The 24,925-nt window shown below is 40.4% G+C and overlaps 1 protein-coding gene and 1 long non-coding RNA gene across 5 annotated transcripts in view; both read left to right on the forward strand.

The window, feature by feature from the left end:
- Positions 1–11,082, forward strand: part of LOC146579391 (FHF complex subunit HOOK-interacting protein 1A-like) — a 27,947-nt gene extending 16,865 nt beyond the window's left edge. For all 4 annotated transcript variants that reach the window (XM_085269180.1, XM_085269182.1, XM_085269183.1 and 1 more), the window contains 11 exons: positions 693–794; positions 1,269–1,325; positions 1,406–1,492; positions 1,968–2,135; positions 2,217–2,296; positions 2,588–2,760; positions 2,841–2,952; positions 4,528–5,831; positions 6,146–6,324; positions 6,409–6,529; positions 7,367–11,082. In XM_085269180.1, the coding sequence (XP_085125306.1) occupies positions 693–794; positions 1,269–1,325; positions 1,406–1,492; positions 1,968–2,135; positions 2,217–2,296; positions 2,588–2,760; positions 2,841–2,952; positions 4,528–5,831; positions 6,146–6,324; positions 6,409–6,529; positions 7,367–7,599 (2,616 nt within the window). In that variant the 3' untranslated portion in view covers positions 7,600–11,082. The remainder of the gene's footprint in view (positions 1–692; positions 795–1,268; positions 1,326–1,405; positions 1,493–1,967; positions 2,136–2,216; positions 2,297–2,587; positions 2,761–2,840; positions 2,953–4,527; positions 5,832–6,145; positions 6,325–6,408; positions 6,530–7,366) is intronic.
- A 613-nt stretch (positions 11,083–11,695) lies between these two features.
- On the forward strand, positions 11,696–18,272 carry LOC146579392 (uncharacterized). Its single transcript, XR_014891607.1, has 4 exons — positions 11,696–11,834; positions 14,330–14,464; positions 14,936–14,983; positions 16,522–18,272. It is a non-coding gene; the product is annotated as an uncharacterized LOC146579392 (long non-coding RNA).
- Positions 18,273–24,925: the final 6,653 nt, after the last annotated feature.

Raw genomic sequence — 24,925 nt, forward strand, 5'->3', positions numbered from 1 at the left:
TTACAGTTTTAATACACATGTTGTATAAATACATATTATTATATAGATATGCAACTGTACATAGTTTCTATGAGTAATTTTCAAACTGACCTTCTGTTGTTGCTGCAGTCCACCAGGGGGCCCCGGTCCCTGATTTACAGAAAGAAGGGAAGCAGAGAAGGCAGGAGGAAATGAACGATCTAGAAATACAAAGAATCATGAGAAAAACAACAAATATAACACGGACCACGACAGTATTTGCCACAAGTCACTTCCACCTTTAGTCAAAAGCATCCAGAAACACCAAAATCAGCAAGTTGTAAAATAAAATTTCAGCAGTTGTGGCTCCAAAGTCAGCATGGATTTTTGGGATTAGGGAACTAATGTTTTCAGGGACACAATAGTAGTGTTTAATAGTAAATAAAAATATGGTAAAGAAATATATAATGTCAGTGAACTTATCATTTAAGATTGATGAACCCTTATATACCCCCACAGGCATCATCAGGGCTGATGCCCGTGCAGCGACCCTTTGGAAAACCTGAAAACTATTCTAATTTAAACCATGCCTGTTGATTTACACTGAGGTGTTAAAATTGGTCGTTACGGGTATGGCGAAAGTCTTCAAATGTTGTCTCTCTTTTTGTTTCTTTTTGACCAACTCTTCTTCAGAATGTAAATTTTGAACACCTGTATGTGTGTGTTTGCTGCAGGTGCTGGCCACGGGTCTGTCCGGTCTGTACTCGTCTCTTCCGGCTCGGCTGCAGGTTTACAGCGAGGACTGGAACTCTCTGGACCAGGCGGACTGGCAGCAGGTAACAACCACAGTGCTGGGGTGACAGGATGAAATCATGAATGAGTGAAACTGTGAGAGAAACCAAAAGTAGTGTCTGGACTTGTACCTTCGTGTGTGGGGGGTGTATTTCTGTTGGTGCCTGGGAGGTTTCAGTTTTAAGCCACTTAAGCAAAGTTTGTGGTTTTCCTCATTACTTCAGAGGACTGAAGATGAAGAGCTTCCACTTTAAGTACACTTAATCTGTACTATGCTCAAGCATGAATGCCTTCCTTCCTGACTTGGCCAGACAACTAATTTTCCAGTATATCAATGCAACACTTGTGTAACAGCTATGCAATGGTAATTAAATCTAAAAAGTGATATGTGCAGTATAATATGCACAAGTATGCGTTAGATAAATGTATGAAAAATAAAACTATGTTAATTAATTATACAAGTTAGTAACACAATTAATGAGAATAAATGAATCAACACTTTGTGTTTGGGTCAACAGGTTCCTGCTCTGGTCCACTTTTTGCACTCTCTGGACTTTTGTAGTGCTGTTACCAAGGTAACACACACACACGCGCACACACACACGCACACACACTTTATTTTTACTCTGTAAGTGTACATCTTTGTTTCCCTCAGGTGGCTCATCCGTCCATCCGCTCCCAGCTGCTTGGTTACATCTACAATGGCTTCCTTGTGCCTGTACTTGCTCCGGCTCTGCACAAGGTATCACATTTCTTCACGACACTGTAAAGAAAGTCCCTGATAAAGTGCCGTGCAGGTACAGGCAGCAAACCGAAAGAAATCTACAACAGGAACAGTTGCCTGTTATGTAACAGAGTTTTAAAGGATGATACTGTCAGAGGTTTTGGTTACCAAACACAGTTATGTTGGTCTTCCTGCTGTAATAACCATAAATACTTTATTTATTCATGCAAAAACATTACACTTATACTCTATAGAGTGTAAGTTTGACCATACAGTAATTTCAGCTGTTTTTGTAGCCACTAAAGTTTTTAAAGTGACCAGACAGGACATTTATTTCCTCATCTTTTACATTTAGTCACCAGTAAACATCTCACAGGAAAGCTATTAATACAGCATTTTTACTGTAATTCCAGCAGGATAAAAACACCTGCATGAAATACCTATTACTTAATCACATCCTAGTGAATGTGATCATTTGTCTGTCTGTGAGTAGCTGACGGTGGAGGAAGTGATGACTACCACAGCATACTTGGACCTGTTCCTGCGCTCCATCTCTGAGCCCGCCCTCCTCCAGACCTTCCTCTCCTTCATCCTGCTGCACACACATGACAACGTTCACATCCTGGACACACTGGTCAGCAGGGTCAACACACCTTTCCAGGTATCCACACAGTCATCTAATACAGCTGCTTCATGCTCTGTCATGCAGTAAATGACCTTTGACCTTTTGCATGTCCTTCAGTTGGGCACGGTGTCGCTGGCTCTGTTCAGGACTCTGATTGGGCTCTTCTGTGAAGATGTCATGCTGCAGCTGGTCTTCAGGTCAGTCTAACAGCAACTCACAGACACACATCTTTTAATTAGTGCTAATAAAATATTACAGTTTCACTAAAACTGGAACTTCACTGCAGAAAATGTATTATTTAGACGATCCATTTAAAACACCAGCAGCACAAACACTCTATCTATGATGGTAAGACCTCACTGATCACTGTCAGCTACAGCTTCCTTTATTGACTTACTATAAAGCATTTTAACATGGGGAAACTGCACCTGGATGCCAGTTGTGTATAACATGCTTGGACTGAGTGTAACTGCTCTGTGTCTCCTCAGGTATCTGATTCCCTGCAGCCACCTGAGCAGGAAGCAGCGCTGCTTCTTGAAGCAGAGGGACTGTTACTCCTCCAGTGCTGCCTCCTTCCTACTGCTGATGCCCTCCTGGTTCCCTTTGCAGCTCCAAAACTCACTCACACACTCAGAGCACATCCACTGGCCCAAAGCAACCGGTCAGTATGTTAGCGGGTAACGGCTTATTTATACATTAGCTTTGGCTGTACTGACCTGTTCCTCCTGAACCGTCTGTCAGATCTGTCAGTGTCAGACAGCGTTGGTTACTGTCGTGGTTCAGACTTCCTGATGGATGTAAACTACCTCCATTACCTCTGGGATGCCTGTCAGGCTATCTCCACTGCCCGCAGGTTAGTGTGCCTTTCTTCTTCTTCTACAAAAAGACTATGGTTCAGCCTGGGTCTGATTACTAAAATTAAATGTGATTTGGGTTGTTTCTCATAACTGGTGTACATGGTGCATTGCACCACTTACTGGGAAACATGCAGCAAACCAGAGTGTGAAACAGTGAAAGTGGTTCATAGTGTTATAGTGACATCTGCTGGTCAACATATGCTATTACATTTGTACTAAAAACCTTGATTGTTGTTATTGGTTTTAAATGGTAAATGGCCTGTATTTATATAGCGCTTTACATATCCAGTCATCCACCCATTCACACACCCATTCACACACACATTCACACACTGGTGATGGCAAGCTACATTGTAGCCACAGCCACCCTGGGGCGCACTGACAGAGGCGAGTTAAAGTTCATAGTTTTGCTTTTCAAACTACAATTAGATAAGCGCGAACTGAAAACCAGCAAGGCACATCTAAGGTAGGAGAACTGAGACATTTGTGGTAATAGATAAATGTTGCCACAATAATGAGTTTGGTCTTTTATCTGACAGTGAAACCAAAATCAAACAAAAAAATGCACTCCTTATCGTTGTAATCTTAGGTGCAGGAAACAGACTAATAAAAGAAACGAGAACAACAGCTTACAGCCACGCTAAGACTGAGCAACACTTTAAGTTACATGCTAATGCTTACTTGTTTATACTCTTTGTTTTGTGAGTTGGCATGCAAATATCTGATAATGGTTGGCTAATGGGAATGCCATTATTGTTTCAGATCTGAAAGTCTTAGTGTAAAAGTTTGCATAAATACATACTTTTAAGCCTCTGCGGGGGCAGACCGTGTGTGGGTGTGTGAGGACCCAGGAGCAGACTCAGGTGAGGAGACCAAAACTAACTTGAACAAAAAGTGAGCCTTTTATTACGGCTGATAATCAGGGCAACAAAACAAGGCAGGAAGCACAGAGGCAAAACTAAACTGGAACCTAAACTGGGGAAAACTGAAAACTAAGAAAACTGAGACTTCACTATAAAAACTAGGAAGACAATGACAAGGTCACTGTGATGACTATGAACAGGACGTCGTGCAGGAACATGAAGGAACTATAAACTTATAGCACAGACTCCTGAAACCTGACATGACATGAAGGGTGACACACAGACGACACGACGCTGAACACAGGAAGACAGAGGACTTAAATGCACACATGAGGTGATCAGGGGATGTGGAGACACACGAGGACACAGCTGTGACACTACTGACTTTTAAACTACCATCCTAATGTTGTTTAGGCCCAACTCGTGCCACGCTCGGGACACGCTTGTGTCCCTACCTCTACCAATCAGAATATGGGCTCAAGGTCATGGACTGCCTTGCACTGGGTTTCATCACTTTGGGCCTCCATCCATGATCAATCCAGTGAATGGGTTTGACTGGGATCTTAGTATTTATAATGTTAATTTAGAGCATTGCTGTGACAGAGCCCTGTGGTTATGATTTGGGAATTTTTCGAATTTAACTAAAAGTTATACACTGAGTAATTTCAGAGAAGTTTATTGAATCTATATTTTTTTCTTTGTTGGCAGGTCTTGCCGTTTATGGTCGGCTTCTTATGATGGCATCAATCCTCCACTTCAAGAGTATCGATCTGATACACCTGGTAACAACATGGAAGATGAGGAAGAGTTCATGCAGCGAGTCAAGAGCGACTCCATCTGCTCACTGGTTATCAGTCCTCCGCCCTCTGCCCTCTCCCCTACACCATCCTCTTTAGACAACAGCCAAGCGGGCAGAGCCAGCTCCGCCCTTGAACTGGAGTGGGATGACATTTTTGCAGATGACAATCCCTTGGTTTCAGCTGTGGTAAACGTGGTGCTGGCGAATGGGGATGTATCATTGGAGGCAGACACATGCACATTTCCGCCAGCACCTCCCCCACTGCCTCCTCGACACATCCAGGAAATGCGGCGCAATGCAACCAAGCTGGTGCGCGGCTCTTATGTTGAAGAATCCGAGTTTCAGGATGACGTTCTTGTCTATGATCTCATTGCTAAAAAGGACGCAAAGGCAGCCATTTTGGATCGGATCATGCTGGCAAATCGCCAATCCCGTGGGAGCATCTCGAAAGGACAGCGAGTTTCAGCAACAGCGACAACATTAACAACGATGTTAACAACAACAGGAAGGACGGTTCTGGAAACTGTAAACAGCATTATGTCGGCGAGGAGGAGGAGCGAGGATGCAGGAAAAGAGGAAAGAAGAAGGAGTGAGGACTGTGAAAAGGAGATAGGGAGAACAAAGGAAGGAGAAGAAGAAGAAACCAAAAGGATATTTGGACACAGAGGGTCACTGGGAGATCAGCTCTTTACCAATGGCTTCAATGTAAACAATGACATCATCGACGAATGTGATGATGCAGATGATGATATATACATTACAGCTCGTGTCAGCCATACACCTGGAGCACATCAGCAACATGTACATGAAAGCATACAGTCACCCTCAACATGTTTAGTAAAAAACACTTTAACCAATGGCCATCATGGATCTGAATCATTTGACCGTCCCATATCTCCAAGCCTGCCTGACGACAACACAAACAACAATGACTTCCTGTCCCAATACTGTGAGCTCATGCTGTCATTAGGGGTAGAACCAGACTATGAGGACATCACAGAGGATATTGACATATTCAGGAAGCGTGTCCAAGTGCTAAGGCAAAGACTTGAAGAGGAGGAGGAAGAGCTTTGCACTGACTTTGGTTTTAGCTCCTTTGGGGATGACGTTGGGGCAGAAGAAGAGGAAGAGGTGATGCGAGAGGAAGAAGAAGCGGAGAAGATCAGGAGCGACACAAAGAAAGGCAGCAGGAGACATCAAATTCCATTTACAGGTCTGTGCTGGTGTAACATTTAAAGCAGCTTCACTGATTTATTAACCTCAGTCACTATACACATTTTTACAAGACAGAATGAGAAAGTTTCTTTTGTGTCAAATATTCAGAATTTTTTCCAATTAACGTTTAACGTAATGTAGATTTGCAACATGGTAACGTGGTCAAAAATAAATGTAGCCACTGAAAATACAAAAAAGCTGTTGGTTGGATGTCAGTTGTAAGACTAAAAGACACACCCCCCCCCCCCCCCCCCCCCCCCCCATTATTTTACACCTGATACAATGCATTTTCTCTTGACGTACACTAACCAGGTCCATTCATCAGTGTGCTCTTGTCTCGGCTGGAGAACCTTCTCGAAAACTCTATTGCTGTAAACCTGCTTGTGACAGGCATCCTGGCCCAGTTGGCATCGTACCCACAACCTCTCCTGAGATCCTTCCTGCTCAGCACAGACACACAAAACCAGCCTAACGTTCGCACACTTTACCAGGTAGGAGTCATACATCTGACACGACTCATGCAGGTCAGATTGGATTTTGTTAATAAAAATGTTATGTTCACTTTCATTCTGTAGGTGCTGGTGTCGCTGCATGCTCAGATAGAGCGCTATGTGATGGCCAGACCAGACTATCCTGCTCTAGTCACTCAGGCCTGGAGGTTCTTGTTGGCAAAAGACCAAGATGGCAAATTCAGAGGTTAATAAGTACACATATAAACAGGATACAAAACAACATATGTTAAAGTTAAAGAAACAAGTTAGATAGTCTGCTTTAAATGGACAGTGTGATGGACAAGAGCAGGCAAGAGTCTCTGTCAGCTATGCTGTTTGCAGATGACATAGAATTGAATTGAATTGTATGGAGGACAGTGGAATATTGTAGATGAGTTTAAATAGTTATAGTCAACCACTCCAAGCAACAGTGGTTGTGGAAAAGAGCTGAAGAAGCTCAGATTGGGCAGAATGGGGTTTTTTTGGCAGAAAGGTAGCAGGAGGAATAGAAATGAAAGATTCAGGGCAGACAGATTCAGGAGTGAGGATATGGAGAAACAGCTCAGGTTGGACAAAGTAAGAATGACTGAATGTCTTTAAGCGGCTGAGGAGCTGTGATGGCATGACAGAGGATAAAAAAGACAAAGAGATGATCCACTGTGAAAAGTTGTGCTTAAAAAGACGTAAAAGAGTTGTTAAGTCGACAGCTCTTAATTTCACCAACTTATTCTGGCCATGCCAGCAAACATCCTAATGTTTCGGCCTTGTGGCCTTCATCAGAGAAGCTCTGGACTAGAATACATTTGTGAAACTGAGAATTGTTCATTTATTACTCTTGGGCAGTCAACACTGGATCCACAGATGAGTACATCTGCTTTTCTTAGCACTGATAGCGCTGGGCAAGCCTCTGACTAAGCTTGAAATACATAATTTGTAGATGTTGTCAGGCCACCTCTGAAAGTGTGAACACAGTCATTTTTGGAAAGTTACAAATAAAACGTTTTTCAGACGTCAGTTTATGATACTTGTGTGTGTCCTGCAGAGTGCCTCCAGTCTCAGGGCGGTGACATCATCCTGGATCCATCGCTTCCCAATGGCTCTGTGAAGAACGCTCTGCCTTTGCCTCCTTTCAGTGTCTTGCCCCCCTGTCCTACTATTTCCCCTCAAGCCAAGAGCCGAGTCTTCGCCATTATCCTGTACGCCGAGTTCCTGAAGGAGTTGGCTGCCTTGGCCCAGGAGCACAGCATTGCCTTGGACTGTTATTCTGAGGAGTAACGAATGCAAACCCCTGTAAAAAATCTGCCTCCCAGATTGCTGCTGATAAGATCAAGGATATGTGTTGTGACCACCAGCAAAAGACTGAGCTCAAGGAGAAAACATGTAGCATGATCTACTTTCCTCATTGAGGATTAATATAAGCGAATAATTTAAGTAGTATAAATATTCAGATGTTGTGTATGTTCCTGGCAGCACTTGAAAATGTTGATGCTTTCCCCATGTGAATATGACTGATATTTATAAAATGATTTTGAAGGAGATGATTTTGAAGAATCAGTACTGAGTTTTATATATTTGTGGGATCCGTGAAAATAGTTTTCTACCATATTTTCTTAAATCTTTGCATGGTTTTGTTGAGATGGAAAAAGTTAGACATGTGGTTCAAAATGCAGAGGACCTTTTTATTCCTCCTCCTCAGGAAGGACAAAGTGCTGCAGAAGCTGGTTGACAATAACTCTTACCTTACATGCACTGAAGTGACTTTGCATCAAATAGATCTAAACTTTAATTTATTTTATTGTGTTTTCATATCCAGTAAACAATTCACTAATATTCAAAATGATTCATTAAAACTGTTAATGCGAGACAATTCTTTCTTACTTTTAACACCAGCAATTTTTTTCTCTTATAAAAGGAGGCAGTAAAATTTAACCTTGCTTATATTCCCAACATTTTCTTCGTTTTTTTTTAACGTGTATGGTAGTTCAAAGACATTTCTAAACCTCAAATATCCATCCAACATCTGACATAGCAGCTATGAAAAAACAGACTAAAAAATGGACAGAGCTTCAGAGTCTGAAGTTAAAGCAGACCTGTCTTAAATCAGCTCTTCGCCCCTTATTTCACTAAACACTTCCTAATGAATTTATAAGCTCATTCACTAATTTGTTGTGATAACGAGTAAAGCAGTAAGTTCCTTTTGCAAATGATTATTATTATGCTCAGAAAAGATGATTATGGATGTTAGTTTGCTTATTTACTAATGACTAGTCATTATTTAAAGAGTATGTGATGTTCCTTGGTTTTATAGTCATAGTCACATCCACACCTTTGGTTCCTGTGATTAATTATAAAACCCTGAAACATTGACTTTGAGGCTTCGCAAACTGATGGGCAAAGTCACAGTGCCTACATTTATCTTTTATACCATCTGTGGTTTGTCAGGGACAAACCCTCATCTTGAATCAGAGACACAGATGTCATAAAAGACGAGTGCAGACAATGTGGTCTGTAAAGTCCCAGCCTTGACCTGACTGTATGTCATCATCTGGGTGTTTTTCAAACTGTATGTGATAAACGAGGGGTGGATCTGACTGAGAAAGAGTCAACCTGTCAACAGGTCAATCATAAAATGCACTTCATCTTCCATTCAGTATGACCTGATGACCAGCGATTGTGACAAAGTCATCAGGGAAGTGTTCCCAAGGTTACAGAGCAAGGAAGCCTTTCCCATAGATGTATATGCAACCAGTTGTCTGAAGGAACTGCCTAGTGTGTCACCACAACAAGAAAAATGGAAGAGAAGGTTAAAGGATGGTAGAATTTTTACTTGTTTTTTTAGTGTGGTTTTGCTAAACCTGATCATGAGTAAAAATGAAAGTTATTTCAACTACTGTATGTCAAGATTAAAGGCCTCACACAGGATGGAAATCCCAGGCAGGAAAGTGTAGCTCGTGAGAGAGATTATATCAGATTTTTTACTTCCTGATGACACTTCTCTATAGCACGATCAGTTGCACTTCATAGCATAGCGGAAAATAAAGCTGTAGTGTTAAAACGAATAGATGTTTCATCAGTACTGTCTTTATTATTCTCATTAGGGTCCTAAATATCAGTACTAATATACAAGGCACTGAGTGTTGTGAGATTAAGCACCTTATTTGTCCTTACTGTTGTTTTATTGCTGTTTGTATTTACCAGACTGGCTCATGTGCCTGACAAAGCCATTCTAAGTGTACAGTAGTTCATTTTTTGCTTATGTGTATTTTTTGAACATTTTGAACCAGATGGAGGAAATTTTAATGCTGAAATTCAAACAAAGTGAGTGACAATCCTTGAAACAGTATCTAAAGTGTCAGGTTGCTCTGATCAGTTGTGTCTTCCTGTTTATGTGTTTTTGCTGCTGTCTTCATATGCAAACGAACACACAGGTAAAGTATCAAAAGCCTTACTTCAGCTGACTAAAATATTAGTGCAATATATAATGATGCAAAGTCAGTGGATTTTGATTTCCCATGCAGATATCAGATGTTATTTTTTTCTTTTAAACCTCTGTGAATATGATTTGTTGTTGTTAATATAACATTTTAAACTTCATGTTTGTCTTTAAGGTGAAATTTTTCCACGTTGTGATGCTCCTGTGCTTTTGTCTTTGCTGTGTTGTTTGTTGGAAGAAAAAGAGATTTGGTTTCCTGCTTACATAGTTTTCAGGTGGCAAACATAATCACCGATCTGACTTCAAACACCAAGAAACCATGTTTCTCTCTATTTTTAAGCAGTAATAGATGAGGTCTGTATGTAGAAAGCACAGTTTCACCCATGTGCACACTGCCTGTGAATGCATCTATCAGATTCTCCTCCAACTGAGAACTGTTATTCAAAATCTATACTAATAAGTATATTGACAAAAGAATTCCCTCATCCATCCAAATCATTGAATTCAGATCTTTCAGTTGCTTCATGGGCACAGTTGTATAGAATCAAACACCTAGGCATGCAGACCACCTCTACAAACACTTGAGAAAGAATGGGTTGCTCTCAGGAGCTCAGTGAACTTCAGTGTAGTAGTGTGATGGGATGCCATCTGTGCAACAAGACCAATTTCCTTGCTACTGAATATTCCACAGTCAACTGGAAGTTATTGGGAATGTCAGAAACACAGTCACAAAGTGCTAGGCCACATAAAGTCAGTGGGGTCAGGAGATGCTGAGGCACATAAAGCGAGCCCGGGTCTCCAACCTTCTGCAGAGTCAATTGCTGCAGAGTCCAAACGTCATGTGGTCTTCAGATTAGAATGGGTTTCTATGGACGAGCAGCTGCATCCAAGCCTTACACCTGACAACCTGATTGACCTGCACAGAGTCCTGACCTCAACACAAAAGAACAGCTGTGGGATGAATTGGAGTTGAGACTGTGAGCCAGGCCTTTATCAGTGTCTGACCTAACAAATGTGCTTCTGTAAGAATTGTGAAAAATTCCCATAAACAGAATCCTAAACGTGGGGGAAAACATTCCCAGAAGAGTTGAAGCTGTTTTTGTTGCAAAGGGTGGGCCAACATCATATTAAACCCTTTCGGATTAAGAATGAGATGTTAGTCATATGCCTGTGAAGGCACATAAGATAATACTTTTGGCAATATAGTGCACCTGACTGAAGTCTGACTCTGATTTGCATTACTGCTGGCACAATCTGGTGAACGTTTGCTCAGATCTTATTCTTCTTGTCACCAGTGTCCATCATCTGCTTTGAAATAAATTATTACCAAGATGATACAACTTGACACAGAAAAGATTTTTGTTTTACGTCTTGGTCATTTCTTCTTGTGGCATAGATAATGTTTGCATTTTAGCTTTTGCAATCAGTGATAAAGTCTGGTGCCTAACCCAAAGGAGAGATTTTGCACTTACATTGTGCAGCAAGTTTTTGCTGTATTATCACATTATCAGGTCCTGCACATTTATAATCTGGTAACACTTAAGTCGTGTACATATAGGCATGTATATATTTAAACTAATTAGTCAACATGTAGCAGTGTTAAAAGGTGAGACCAATCAGGGAATCGGAGGAAGACAGACACAGGAAGTTAAACATTACACATGAGAAAAGCTAACCTTCAAAGTAAGATCTGTTGAAAATAAGTCACGGAAAAGTCAGAGAACCACTAGAGTAAAAAGCATCCTCTGGATAAACATTTCAAATCTGTACAAAAGACCTGTAACAAAAGCTGCAATTATCGACCTCATGGTGGCCCTGATGTCAAAGTCAAAGCTTTACATAAGTCTGCAAGCAATAACAAGTCAGCTGATGTAGTTCACTGTGGTTTAGCTAGTTCCTGTTTTTGTATATACAAGACTTACTGAATGAAGAGTTCAAGCAGACATCAAGGTGACAGCTGTCAGTCACGAGGAGAAGATTGGTTTGAAATTTTCACATCAAATTTGTCAGAGAAGAACAACAAAGCATTAACGGATGATGCCAACGATGACACTTTGCCTGCTGTTGTGGGTTCTTGGTGAGTGAGTTAAAACTGTGCGTGTGGTTTATTGTTTTGCTTTTAAATGGCATCATGGTAGGGTGTGTCTCAGTCATGATTTGTATTGATGGGGTTTCAAAGGCAGGATCTGGGGAGATGTTGATCGTTGAAAGTACCTTTGACCGTCGGGAACATGTAGGTTATATTTAATCTTTGCGACTTCTAAAGTTCAACATTTGAGCGTGAGCAGATCTTTTTTTGTGTATTAGTGTGTAGTTTCAGATCTGCACAAGTTCTATCTCGGTTTACCTGAAAGAACCACCTTAAAATGCTTTAAAAAGTGTTCTTTTTGGCTCATTTGCCAATACTTTTCAAACAGCTCAGACAAAAGAAACACTTATAATAACTGTTGTTAATTATTGGTGAATTAACATTTATTTAACCTTTCATGTGGTTTACTAGTAAGAAAAACTACAATTCTAACTATTAATGCTTAATTAATATATGATAGGTTATATGTGCTATCAAAAATAATTATATGCAGTATTTTAGACATATTGTAGCTGTAAAGAGACCATTTCAAATAAGGTACATGTTTTATACGCATAAAAAAGAAAGTAAAGGCTCTTTCTCGAGATTTTACATATCAGGGCATAATAAAAATCATGTGGTCCTCGGCAAGTCATAACATTTTTGAGACACATCCTCAAATGAACAGTACGTGACATTACACTATGTCACTATTTATACAACAAAACCTAAACCAAAATACAGAGTGTGAGAAACAAGCTCACTGAAAGCTAGGAGCTGTATATAGGCGATAAATAAAAACTGAAAGTAATCATTTGTTATTCTCATAAACATTTTTATTCACAACAGAACATAGAAAATAGATCAAATATTTAAACTAAGAAAATATAGCATCTTAGGAAAATATACTGGCTTATTTAGAATTTGATGGCAGCAACATGTCTCAAAAAAGTTGCAAAAACATGCAACAAACTAATAGAAAAGTAAGTGTTACTGGTCAATGAACTGGTTCTTATACAGTGCTTTCCTACTCTATCCCAATGGTAGTCATCCTAGTCATCCTAGAACACTAGCTCCGAGGCGAGACCGCGAGAGAAACATACAAGAGACATTTCTCAGACTCTATAGGCCACTGCACACTATTGGTGGAGTAATGATTTGGTCTCATTTCACAGCCAAAGATAAAGTTTAGCTGAAACTGGGTCATGCAGGAGGAATCTGGTCCCAATCAGATCAGCAAATCTGCAACATGATGGCTGAAAAAGAAAAGACTCAAGTTCATTTAACACAATTTAAATGCTCTGGAGGGATCTAAACAGAGTCGTGCAGAATTGAATACCCACAAACCTCAATGAACTAAAACAACATGAGTGTTTTAGTTCGTGAGCCAAACATCCTCAACAGCAATGTGAGAGACTAATAAAGTTACACCGAAAATAAGTACTTCAAGTTATGGCTGTTAAATGTGTCTCTACAAGCTAATGAACTGTGAATATTTGTTTTTCACTGCTTCTTCATTTCGTTTAGCGTTTGTTGCTGTAAATGATGAATTTTCTTTCAGCAAAACTAAATGAAGTTTTCATTAATGACCTGTGATCCTTTCCTTAGCGCCAGACTGTCAGACACCGGTGTTTAATGAAACACAAAGCACCCTGTACCACCAGCCCTGGGAGATGGGACGTATTTTAACCCAACCTGCAATATTTTCAAAACCTGAATCAAGTAAATGAGAAGGAAATAAATAGTAACTGGAACTTTAGAGTTCACCCCTTCATGCTACCCAGACAGGGGGAGTTTCTGCTGACTTTCATAAAAGGTTGACATGAAGATAGAAAACACTGATATGCAGCCCTGTGACCTCATACAGATGCATTACTATTATGTAGTATCATGTATATGTTATTGGGTCATTATCATTGATTCATTCATTTGTCTATCGCTTTATTGTTTCGGCTGGATGTTATTTTAAATACGTTATAATGTGTGCTAGCTTTATATCTTTAGCATACACTGTAATATATCAGCACATGCCCAGGAGACACGGTCAGTTGGCTGTACCAACTCCTGTGGCTCCTTTCAGTGTGGAGGAGTAGAAGCTTTACTCTGCACCCCTTTCAAATGACCAAGATCTTCTCTCTGTTGTTGTGCTGAGCCCAGGATTCATCAGAGGAAACTTGTATCCATGATGTCATTTCAGTCATAACCTACAGCTTTGATCATAAGTAAGGAAAGGAATGTAGAATGACCTGAAAATCATCAACCTCAGTTTTCACACATAGCTCTCTCTTCACCGCAGCAAACTGGTATAGAGTTGCACTGGTCCACCAGTCAGTTTTCTGTTCCACTCTGTGGTCATTCATGAACAAGACTCTGAAATACTTAAACTCCTCGGCTTGGGGCAGCAGCTATTTTTTTTTAAATGTTCATTCAATTGTTTAAATGCTATATATATTTGGGGCTACAACTTTACTTGATCTGCTATTTTTGTTTTTCTATCCCTGAAGGTACTGGAGTTATTTTATCAGAGGGAGATGATCCACCTTTTGATGATGAAGATTATAGTTATTTTTTTACTTCTGGCGAAATAAATTCAACCTTAATAATAAATGACACTGAACTGCTGCCCTCTCTACTGTCAGGTAATATCTGTCTCCTCTGCTCTATGTCTGTAGTTCTAATTTGTAAATATCTTTACAGGATGCTGACTCCAAACATACTGTACTTCTGACATAGTGAAATAGACTGCTTAACAAATTTATTAGACCATAAGTTTATGAACAGTATTTGTAATTACCAAAATAGTTGTATCTGTTTCTGCAGTGGTTAATCCATCACTTTGTGGATGCTCTTTAATCAAAATGATATTTTGATGGCAAAATCGAATCAGGTCCATAAATATTTGGACAGAGACAACTGTTTTTTGTAATTCTGGTTCTGTACATTACCACACTAAATTTTAATGAAACAGCTCAGCTATAAATATAAATATCCATCCATCCATGCTTATCCTTGTCATGGTCTCGGGGGGCTGGAGTCTATTATTACTATTTTTATTGAATGTTTAATGAGTAAATGTAACAGCTTAACCTTAGTTGTTATTTCATTTTCAGATTTTGGCAGTGGTGAAATTCCAGAAAAAGACACGACAGGCTCCTCAGGTAATGTTAGCCTGCTCTGGCCTGTGTTAACAATTCTTGGTTGTTTAAGTCAGAAGCGGATGTTTTGAATGGGATTGGGGTTCAGTTTGAAGGCTAACTAACCATGGTGTACTTATTAATTATAAGTAAGGGATGGGATGTAGATTGCCCTGGAAATGATCAAGTTCACTTTCCATGCTTATTTCTCTCTTCACCGTGACAAACTGGCAAAGTGTTGCACCAGTCTGTCAGTCAATCTCTGGCTCCACTTTCTGGTCATTCATGAACAAGACTCCAAAATTCTTCAACTCTCCCCCTTGGAGAACCAACTAATTTTTAACCTAGAGTGAGCACTTGACCCTTTTCTGAGAAGCATGCACTCAGACTTGGAGACTCCTATCTGGATATTGATTTATATTTGTGTTAGACACCAAAGACCTGGTTCCCCAAGTGCATCTACTGATTTTTGAGTGTCGCAGGACACAAGGGTGAACTAAAAGAGGCAACTTTAGTGCGCTGTAGTAAAACATACTAGAAACGAAAAGTAGAAAACTAGAAACTAACAGCGAGGAACTAAGACACTGCGAAACTAAACCGGGAAGCTAGAAAACATAACTGTGAACAGAGGACTATAACGTTACCAGAAACATAGAAGAAAAACACATCACAGTGAGGACACACCACAACACAGAGCACGGCAAACACAGGCCTTAAATACTCACTGGAGTAATCAGGGAATGGGAGACAGGAGAAAAACACAGCTGGGAGAAATTATGCCTAACGAGACAAGGGAAGCAAAAATAGAAACACTGACATGAGAAACGGACTTTCAAAGTAAAACAGGAAACACGACAAGCACAGAGTGAAACTGAACAAAGGAAACACGGAGCACAGAGACAGGAGTGACAACAGACATGACCGGGGAACGAGATAAATTATAATAATACATAATCAGGGAATATAACTTAAACAGATACAAAACACTGGGTCACTGACGTCCATCTTCAAGGAAACGAAGTCCAGACACTTTTCTTTCCAAGCTCCTTAGACTACGATGACCTGAATGATTGAGAACATTCACAGACAATAGGCACTAAACTACTCTTCTACCAGCCTGCATGGTTTTAACCTGGAATTGTCCATAGACATTCTTGTCATGGATCATGCCAAATTTGTGCTTTTCACCTCAGTTTTAAAAATTTGGGGGAAATCAGGAGTTGTGAGATAACTAGGAAGGACTCACCTTGTAACCTTCCTAGAAAGGTGATGATATCTGATGCACTTAAAAGCAAATTTCTATCACAGGCACATAAGGTTCTCACGTACCTACGTACCTAAGGTAGAATTGCACTTCCAATTTTCCTTAATTTCCAGTGTCAACGAAAGCTGCTTCACAAATTTTGGCTTACTGTCAGCTATTAGGTGATTCTCTGGTCTTTTGCATAACCTCTGAGTTTCTTCCCCCTTCTGAAAGCTTCGAGCTAGCTCAGAATTAGGCTGTTTTTTCTGCTAATGAGGAAATGTTGTTTTGCATGATTGCTTTCTATCTCTCTTCGCAGCTCCCAGAAACCATGGACTGAAAACAACTGGTGCTGAAAATGCTGACCTCTGTTCCCTTGGCCTGAGCTATGTTCTTTTAGCTTTGTGTATGCTAGTATAAAAAAAGTTTGTTTGTTTTTTCTTTTGAAAAGTGTGAGCTGCTTGTAAATACACAGGAAACCTGTTCACCCCCCACCCGCAAGTTTTATCATCCTGCTCTTACTGAGTAGATTAGTGGTTTGATTGTTAAAGTGATTACTTCTGTGTTTCTCGGCAATGAGCTTCTGGTATTCAACATCTGCAACCACAAATCCACTAAGAGCGAGGTGTTCTATTTTTTTTTCAGATGAATAAGCCATTAGAAATAAAACAATCTTTATTTTTCACCAATTCTAACCAAGAAAACTTCAAATTAGCACATAAGCTGCAAACACCTGACATATAAACCATGAAAACTGTGCCTTCTTTATTGGTGCAGTCACCTTTTCCAGGTATGCAAATTTCAGGGTTGAATCCCCCAGTTGCCATGATTGTAATTACTCATGCATGCATGTGGTATATTTTAAATAACTCACTGACATTTGCGTGTGTGCAATCATCTTGTACTGGCAAGGGTTTGAAACTCAAGTTAGTTTCAAAGTGCAGGTGAGCTGCTGTAGAAGCAACAACATTTACCCATTGTTAGGTGTACATGAAAACAAATGAGAGAAGAAGATGTGTGACTTGTAAAGCCCTTTTAAACTTGTAGTAAGTAGTAAGTCTAGATTTAAATACATACAGGGTTTAAAATGACTTTAAAGTTCAAATGTCCTCAAGACTGCCCTGCACAGAGTCCTGACCTCAACCCAACACTTCTGGGATGAACTGAAGCGGAGACTGTGAGCCAAGTCTTCATATCCAACATCAGTGTCTGACCTCACAGACGCACTTCTGGAAGAATGGTGAAAAATTCTCATAAACTAAGTTGAAAATGTTTGGGCCAACATCATATGAAACCCTGTCACTCCAGTTCACATGCATGTGATGGCAGAGAAGTAAATACTTTTGGTTATATAGTGTATGTAGATCTGACCACTGTGCTGTTAATACTCATGGGAAATAAAGGAACAGCTCAAAGAACAAACAGTATAAATTCACTTTGTTCACTTTGTGTCAGGGCTGGCTCTGGCCCAGCGCTTTCAGTTGGTTTTGATCTCTTGTTATATTTTGAAGATAATGTGGAGTTTGTGATTATTAATTGGCCGTGAATTTTAGTTTAGTCTGTTTCACCCAGGCCTTCTGTGCTATTTGTTATGTATTTCTTGTTTGCGTGTTTCATGTTGTCAAGCCTGTGTCGTCATATCTACGTCGCTCCATGTTTCCTGTTTTATTTTGAAAGTCTTGTGTTTCTTTCTTTAATGTGTTTAGTTTTACTCTTCTCCTGTGATGTTGTTATGTTCATTTGAGTCAGCTGTTTCCCCGTGTGTTTCCACTTCCCCTGTGTGTATTTAAGTCCTCCTTCTTCCTTTGTTCTGTGTCAGGTCGTCTGCCCTCCGTGTCACTTCAGGTTTCCAAGATTTTCATGATTTTGTTCAGGGCATGTTCATGTGTCTAGTTCATGTTTGTATTTCACAGTTTCTTTCATGCCTACACAAAATCATGTTCATAGTCGTCATAGTCATTTCTAGTGTTTCCAGTTTAGGTTTTAGTTTAGCCTTGCCACTGTTCATGTTGTTTTGTTTTGCACTCTTGTCATCAGCCCTATTAAAGTCTCGCTTTTTGTTTAAAGTTCTGTACCGTCTCCTCCCGTCTTCTGCGTTTGGGTCCACTATTCTGCTCACAACACACAGTCAGCTCCCGCTGGCCGTGACACTTTGTCCTACTTCACTTATTCAACAGAAGAAAAATTCAACATAGTAAATGTTTTATACACAATTTTTCATCACAAAACAGTTATATGTCTCATACTGTATTTTATTTATAAAGAAGGAAAGCTTCATATGTATTGCTGTTGTTATTTACGATGTCACTGCTTTCCATCATCCTCACTGCTGATTTTTCTGAATAAATATACATGAAAATTGGAATTATGTACAGTGTTGGGAAGGTTACTTTTAAAATGTATTCCACTACAGATTACAGAATACATGCCCCAAAATGTATTCTGTAACGTATTCCGTTACGTTACTCAATGACAGTAACGTATTCTGAATAGTTTGGATTACTTAATATATTATCATGCTTTTTACAACAACGTGAATGTACTATTGCTGTGTGATTTATTACTGTTACTGAAGGTCCGCGACTCCGAACCGTAGTAAAGGGACCTCTGACTAATACGGCGGGGTCCCTGTCGGCTCGTAGCCGAAAAATAGCTTTACTTTGTTGTGTGGGTCAAGTTTGCTAGCGAGAGACAGAGAGAGGCGTTGAAAGGCTGCTCCAACGGAACTTATTGTTTCGGAGGAAAACACGAACACAGTGTACAGTCGAGTCTTAGCTTACTTACAACTGGGCTCGTCAGGCACTCTTCTTGGCTGCAGTGGTTATTATTATATTTACATGCTTCCAGCTCCCGTTTTCGCTCGATGACAACTCGTACCTTTCCACTCTCCTTTTTCTCCCTCCTCGTGCTCACAGACACATAACAGGTATGGCAGTCCATTCTCCCTGCAACACTGAAATGTGACTACACTGCCCATGATGCTACATTCTTTAGGGCTATGTCTGTAACACTCTACCTTTTAGCTTAGCACAACAACAACAACAACAAAAGGCGCTCTCTCACCCAGGAAACACACAGTCGCAAAGAGAGCGCGCGTCACCATGTAACCATGGCAACCGTAACGCTGCCGCCTGGAACAACAACAATATGAAACAGGAAAGTACCGCCGTGTAATCCATTTATTTCAACAAAGTAACTGTATTCTGAATACCACCTTTTTAAACGGTAACTGTAACGGAATACAGTTACTCATATTTTGTATTTTAAATACGTAACGGCGGTACATGTATTCCGTTACTCCCCAACACTGATTATGTACTGAAAACACAAAGCTGCTGTGTGTCAGCAACATGACTCCAAGCTTCTAACTCTAAGCACAATTCCACTGATCCAAACACCGCTTTAGCAGCAAATCAGCATAAAGGTCATCATATAGCACTCGTCTTTAAAGTACAACACAGTGGTTTCATTAGGTCTCAGTCATATTGCACCTGTTCAAACTTGGAAGAACAACTCAGTCACGTGTCAAAATATTAAAGAGACCTCAAGTGACTTTTGCAGGTGTTAGATAAAAAAATAACAGAGCAGGAAGAGGAAGAGTAGGGTAGAAGTAGGGTAAGGGTAAGAGCAGACCTACAATATTTCCCTGTTCATCTGAACACTTTGAATTGCCCCAACAAATGTTTTTTTAGTACCTTTTTACAAATCTGGCTTTCTTAGTGTTTCTAATTGCACTTAATTCAATTCAATTCAATTCAGTTTTATTTATATAGCGCCAAATCACAACAACAGTTGCCTCAAGGCGCTTTATATTGCACAGTAGATTATATGACCCCCTAAGCACTTAAATTAAATTGGTGGGTTTTGCCACATACTGTATAAAAGAGGTAACATCTACACATTGAGTTGGGAGTTCCCAGCAGTCCTGCTTAAGTATTAGTTCAGTTCATTAATTTTAGTTTTTGTCATGAACCGAAGTTCCGAGCGCAGGCAGGACCCAGTAGCAGAACACACACACTAGGGTAGGAGCGAATAAAGAAAGTAATTTTTATTGCAACTAAAGGTGTCCCGTGAGGGTAGCCTGAAAAACAACGTATGGAACCAGAAGAAACCGAGGGACCGCGCAGGGAACGCCGAGAGCGGGGCTGTGAGAGGCTGTAAAACAAAAAGAGAGACAGATTACTGGGGTGCGGAAAAAAGGCAGCATACGAGGGAAGGTGGAGTGTGCGTCTCACGGTGATAGCCGGGCCGAGTGAACCAGAGGGGGGTGGAGCTCCAAAAGGGGTCGAGACGGCGAAGCTGATGGTGAACCAAATCTCAGGCGGACAGGTGGACAGGCAGGTGGCTCGTAAACAAAAACACGCCGAGTTGTGATCTGGGTACACAGGGAAAAAGCAGTGTTAGGTCCGATGGAGAGTTTGTCATAAGAGTTCTTTTCCCGCAGGCGTACGTTACCGCTGAGAGGCGACTATGGACTGGCGTGGAGCAGCAGGTAGGGCAGGATTAAATAGTCCACCTGATGATCGCCTGGGATGGGATGCAGGTGTGGGGTTAGCAGCCACGCTCGTGGGCGTGGACATCCCAGCAGCACCCCGGACGCCGGGCCGCGGACCATGACAGTTTTGGGGAGAATCCTGAGTCAGATGGTGGCTGTCACATGATGTTCTTCCCCTTTTTTTTTCAACTGTGGGTCCTCTCTCTTATTTTGTCAAGTACATTAAGTTTCTTGAACTATAGTTGTGTTCCCTTAACGCATGGTGTTTAGAGATTTGGAGACTCAGCTAACAGAACTATGAGAACTGTGCATGCTGGATGTTGTATGTTTGGTGCTTGCAAATAAGCCAAACACATGGCAGCAGCTCAGTGTAGACATGGTCAAAGAAACCTGCTGAAGTTCAAACTGAGCATCACAATGGACAAGAGGGCTGATTTAAGATGGACTGTCTGAGTATTGCTAATCTGCTGGGATTTTTTCACACATCCTTTTCTAGGGTTACAGAGAATGATCTAAAAAAGAGAAAATATCCAGTGAGCAGTGATTCCTTTCAGAGGAGAATGTCCAGAATGTTTCACGCTGATTAGAAGGCAGCAGTAACTCAAATAACCACTCATTACAACCAAGATATGCAGGAGAGCATCTCTGAATGCACAACACGTTGAACCTTGAACTAGGTGGGTTTTAGCTGGGGCTTGTGACCAAACCGGATGCCACTCCTACCAGCTAATAACAGGAAATTAAAGCAAGCGTTTCTACAAGATAGAAAAATGTTGCCTGGTCTGATGAGACTCAATTTATACTGCAACATTTAGATGACAGGGTCAGAATTTGGCCTAAAATGAATGAAAGCTATGCATGTCACACAGTGTCACAGGGATCTCAATCCAATAGAGGACCTTTGGGATGTGGTGGACCATGAGATTTTCATCATGGATATGTGTAACTGTGTGATGCCATCAAGTCAATATGAACCAACATCTCTCAGCACGGATTCCAGGACGCTATTAGTGCCATGAAAAATTAAAGGGGGTTAAAGCAGTTACAGTATAGCAAGGTGTGCTTAATAAATTGGAATGTGAGTGTAGGTGGTTCAGGTTTAGTATAATAAATCCATATTTCTACATAGTTTCAATTTTCATAGTATTTGGTACGATTACATTTGATTCAGTTTTATGTATACATCTCCAGTTCACTACAACAGTTGACTAAAGTGAGTTTATACTGGAGGATAAAGACAACAGGCACTTGGTGACTGTGGAGAGGAAAAACTCCATTTTAACAGGAAGAAATCAGCAGTATCAGGCTCAGGGAGGGCCAGCCACCTGCTGCAACTGGTTGAGGAAAATATTTGAAAGGGACAAAGTCTATGTCCCAGTCAGTTACATTATGAGGTAAGTGTTTATCACCCCAGGTAAAGTTAGTAAATTTAAGCTTGGGCTTCCAAAGGACTTGAAAGAATTCATCCAAGAATTTCCATTAGATGAACAGAAGAGGAACAGAAGATACTGAATCTGGTTGTTGACTGTTAGTCTCAGTAATAACTCACAAAGAATGAAAATCAATACTGATAAAATGCAAACAAGACTTTCAAGTTAGCTCTCAGAACTGTGCTTTTCTAGTTCGTACAGTCACCACAGGTATGTAAAGGTCCAGGGTTTGAATCCCACAGTTTCCACCAGAATAATGATTCATGCGTGTGATATTTTACAAAGTGCTCGTTGACATTTGCGTGCCATCTGCTCAGACTGGCAAAGGTCAAAAGCTGAGTTGGTCCTCAGAGTATGCAAACTGAAACCTCTTGGTTTCAAGGTGTACTGGAGCTGCTGTAGAAACAACAGGTTCTGACTATGGCCAGCTAGCCACAAATAGGCCATGTGTGTCATTTTCACAACTAGTGAAGAAAGAGTTAAAATGTAGTCATGGTGAGATTCAGTTAGTTACTTTGTCGGGTTTTCTTCATACAAAGCAACAAAAAAAAATGTTTGCTTTATATTCTTTCTACATCTCATCAGCTGTATATGTCTCATAATATTGATTTATTTTTATAACTACTCATTGTTATGTACACCTCTGTCTCCTGAAATATTTACCATCCAGTTACTGAGCTGACTATCGTTCTTTTTAACCTGCTCTCTCCTCGCTGACTCACGCCTTGTGCTGATTGGTTGCAGGAAATCATGTTCATGCTGGTTGGCTCACCTCCATCAGCTCCTGCATTAGTCCTCACTTGGTCTTTGCTGTCTTGTTTATCACTTTTGAGGTGAGCTCGGACTTACCAGTAGTACTATTTTCATTGATGGTTGTCAGTAATATTAGTTGGGGTCAGTGATGGGAATAACAAACAAATTGTGGCAGGATCAGCCTGATGTTATTTGTATCCCGCTGTAACTTTACTGTATAAAGAGCTAACATCTCCAAAATGTCAGGAGTAGTTAGTCATTACAACAAGTGTTTGTGAACTAAAAATCAAGAATGTGGGATACTGTTTGTCTGTGATTTGAAGAGCCCAGTGCTGCTCCCGACGAAGGGAAACCAATTCTGCAGGGGAGACCTACCTTGGCACTTGTGCAGGTGAAGCCAAAGGGAAGATAAGCTTCACCATATTTTCTAGTCTTTGGCTTAGAATGAAGTTGGTTTGGAAACATATTCAGCGATGCTTCATCTCCTGCTTTGCGTTTGTGTTGGAGCCCCGTCAAAAAACCTGTCCATTATGCTAGCAGTGTCCAAGCACTGTTTTTGGTTTTTTTTCCTTTTCATACCGCGGCCCCCTCCTGCAATGGTTCTGCGCGCCCTCTAGGGGGCGGGCCCCACACTTTGGGAAGGTCTGGTCCAGCACAGCACCTGGAGCTAAGGTGGCAAAACAATCGCATGAGTGTTGCTGTATGACTGACAAAGAATAAAGTAGTTGTGGTAAGCCAATCACATGACCACTTAAAGACAAAGCAAGGTGACATATCCCATTTTTTAAATTGTGTTGATAGGCCACGTAAAACCAGTCATGATAAACAATATATACACTGTGTTTTTTCCTCAATAGTTTCGTCACGTTTACTGTCTAAGGACAGTGCTAGCAAGCACTCTGTGCTTATGAGCAAAAAACAACAACAAAAAAAAAAAACTGGGGAAGTCTTAGGAGTGATGGCGAGAGAGAGAGAGAGAGAGAGAGGAGTGGCACAAATAATTTGTGTGGCATCTTATTGAATGAAGAACAGCTGATTGTTCTGTAAATAGTTTGAAATGGTTATTTAAAAAATCAAGGTAAAAGGTAAATGGGGGGTAGGTGGGAATAGATGGGAAGAACAGCAACAGCAACAGCAATTGGTAACCAACATTAACTCATGAACGCATTAACACCTCATGAAGCCTTGACTTCAAACTCTCTGTTGTGATGTTTTGATCTATTGCCCCAGAATGAAAAACTGCCATGGAAGGAGAGCGGGGAGTTTTGGGGGTTTTAGTGAATGAACTGAAGCTTCTTTCCTCTGACAGGGGCAACATCAATGTTAGAAGTCAAAAATTAAATAAATTAAATAAAAAACAAGTCACTTCTTTAATAAATATCTTATTATTTTTGTCAATTGTGTATAAAAAGGCGGCTGGGCAGTGTTTCAGGCTAAGGATATTACTTCCTTATATCAATGACACAGTATTGTTGTTAAGAATATTTTTAAGATTTCAAATGTTGCTGAAAATGAAAGCGAGCTGACATGATGTACCGTTTTTAATCTTTCAGTTTCCTCCTCAAATACCCAGTCATGACTGCATCTGTTTCCTGGGGGCAGTTGTGGCTCAGGAAGAGGTTTAGTGGGTCGTTTATCAAATTACATGGCATGCATGGTAACGTATCCTTGCAGTGCGTGTGTGTTAAGACAAGGTGTTTTGGTTTAGAAGTCACTAAATGGGCATAATTGGGTGAATGTACTGAAAGCACTTTGAGTGTGCAGTTAGTTAGAGAGGAAAAGCAGCAGTCCATTTACAATATGATTACATTATACTGTGAGACACTGTGTCTGTACATTTCTTTTTTGTTTTCTTTTTTTTTTTGCCTGTTTTGTTCGGTACTTTAGCAATCAGAATTATTGTCTGCCAAAAAAGATGCCCAGCAGATTTGTTTTTCCAAGTGGGTCATTATGGCTTTAGATTGGTATATTGGTCCATTTGATTGATCTTTATTATTGTTTTTATTATTATTATTAATAATAATTTATTTATTTATTTATTTTAA

Source organism: Mchenga conophoros, linkage group LG3 (assembly GCF_057382185.1).
Source record: "Mchenga conophoros isolate Kocher_MC1m ecotype Shallow Benthic linkage group LG3, M_conophoros_male_GT1.1, whole genome shotgun sequence".
Lineage (NCBI taxonomy): Eukaryota > Metazoa > Chordata > Actinopteri > Cichliformes > Cichlidae > Mchenga > Mchenga conophoros.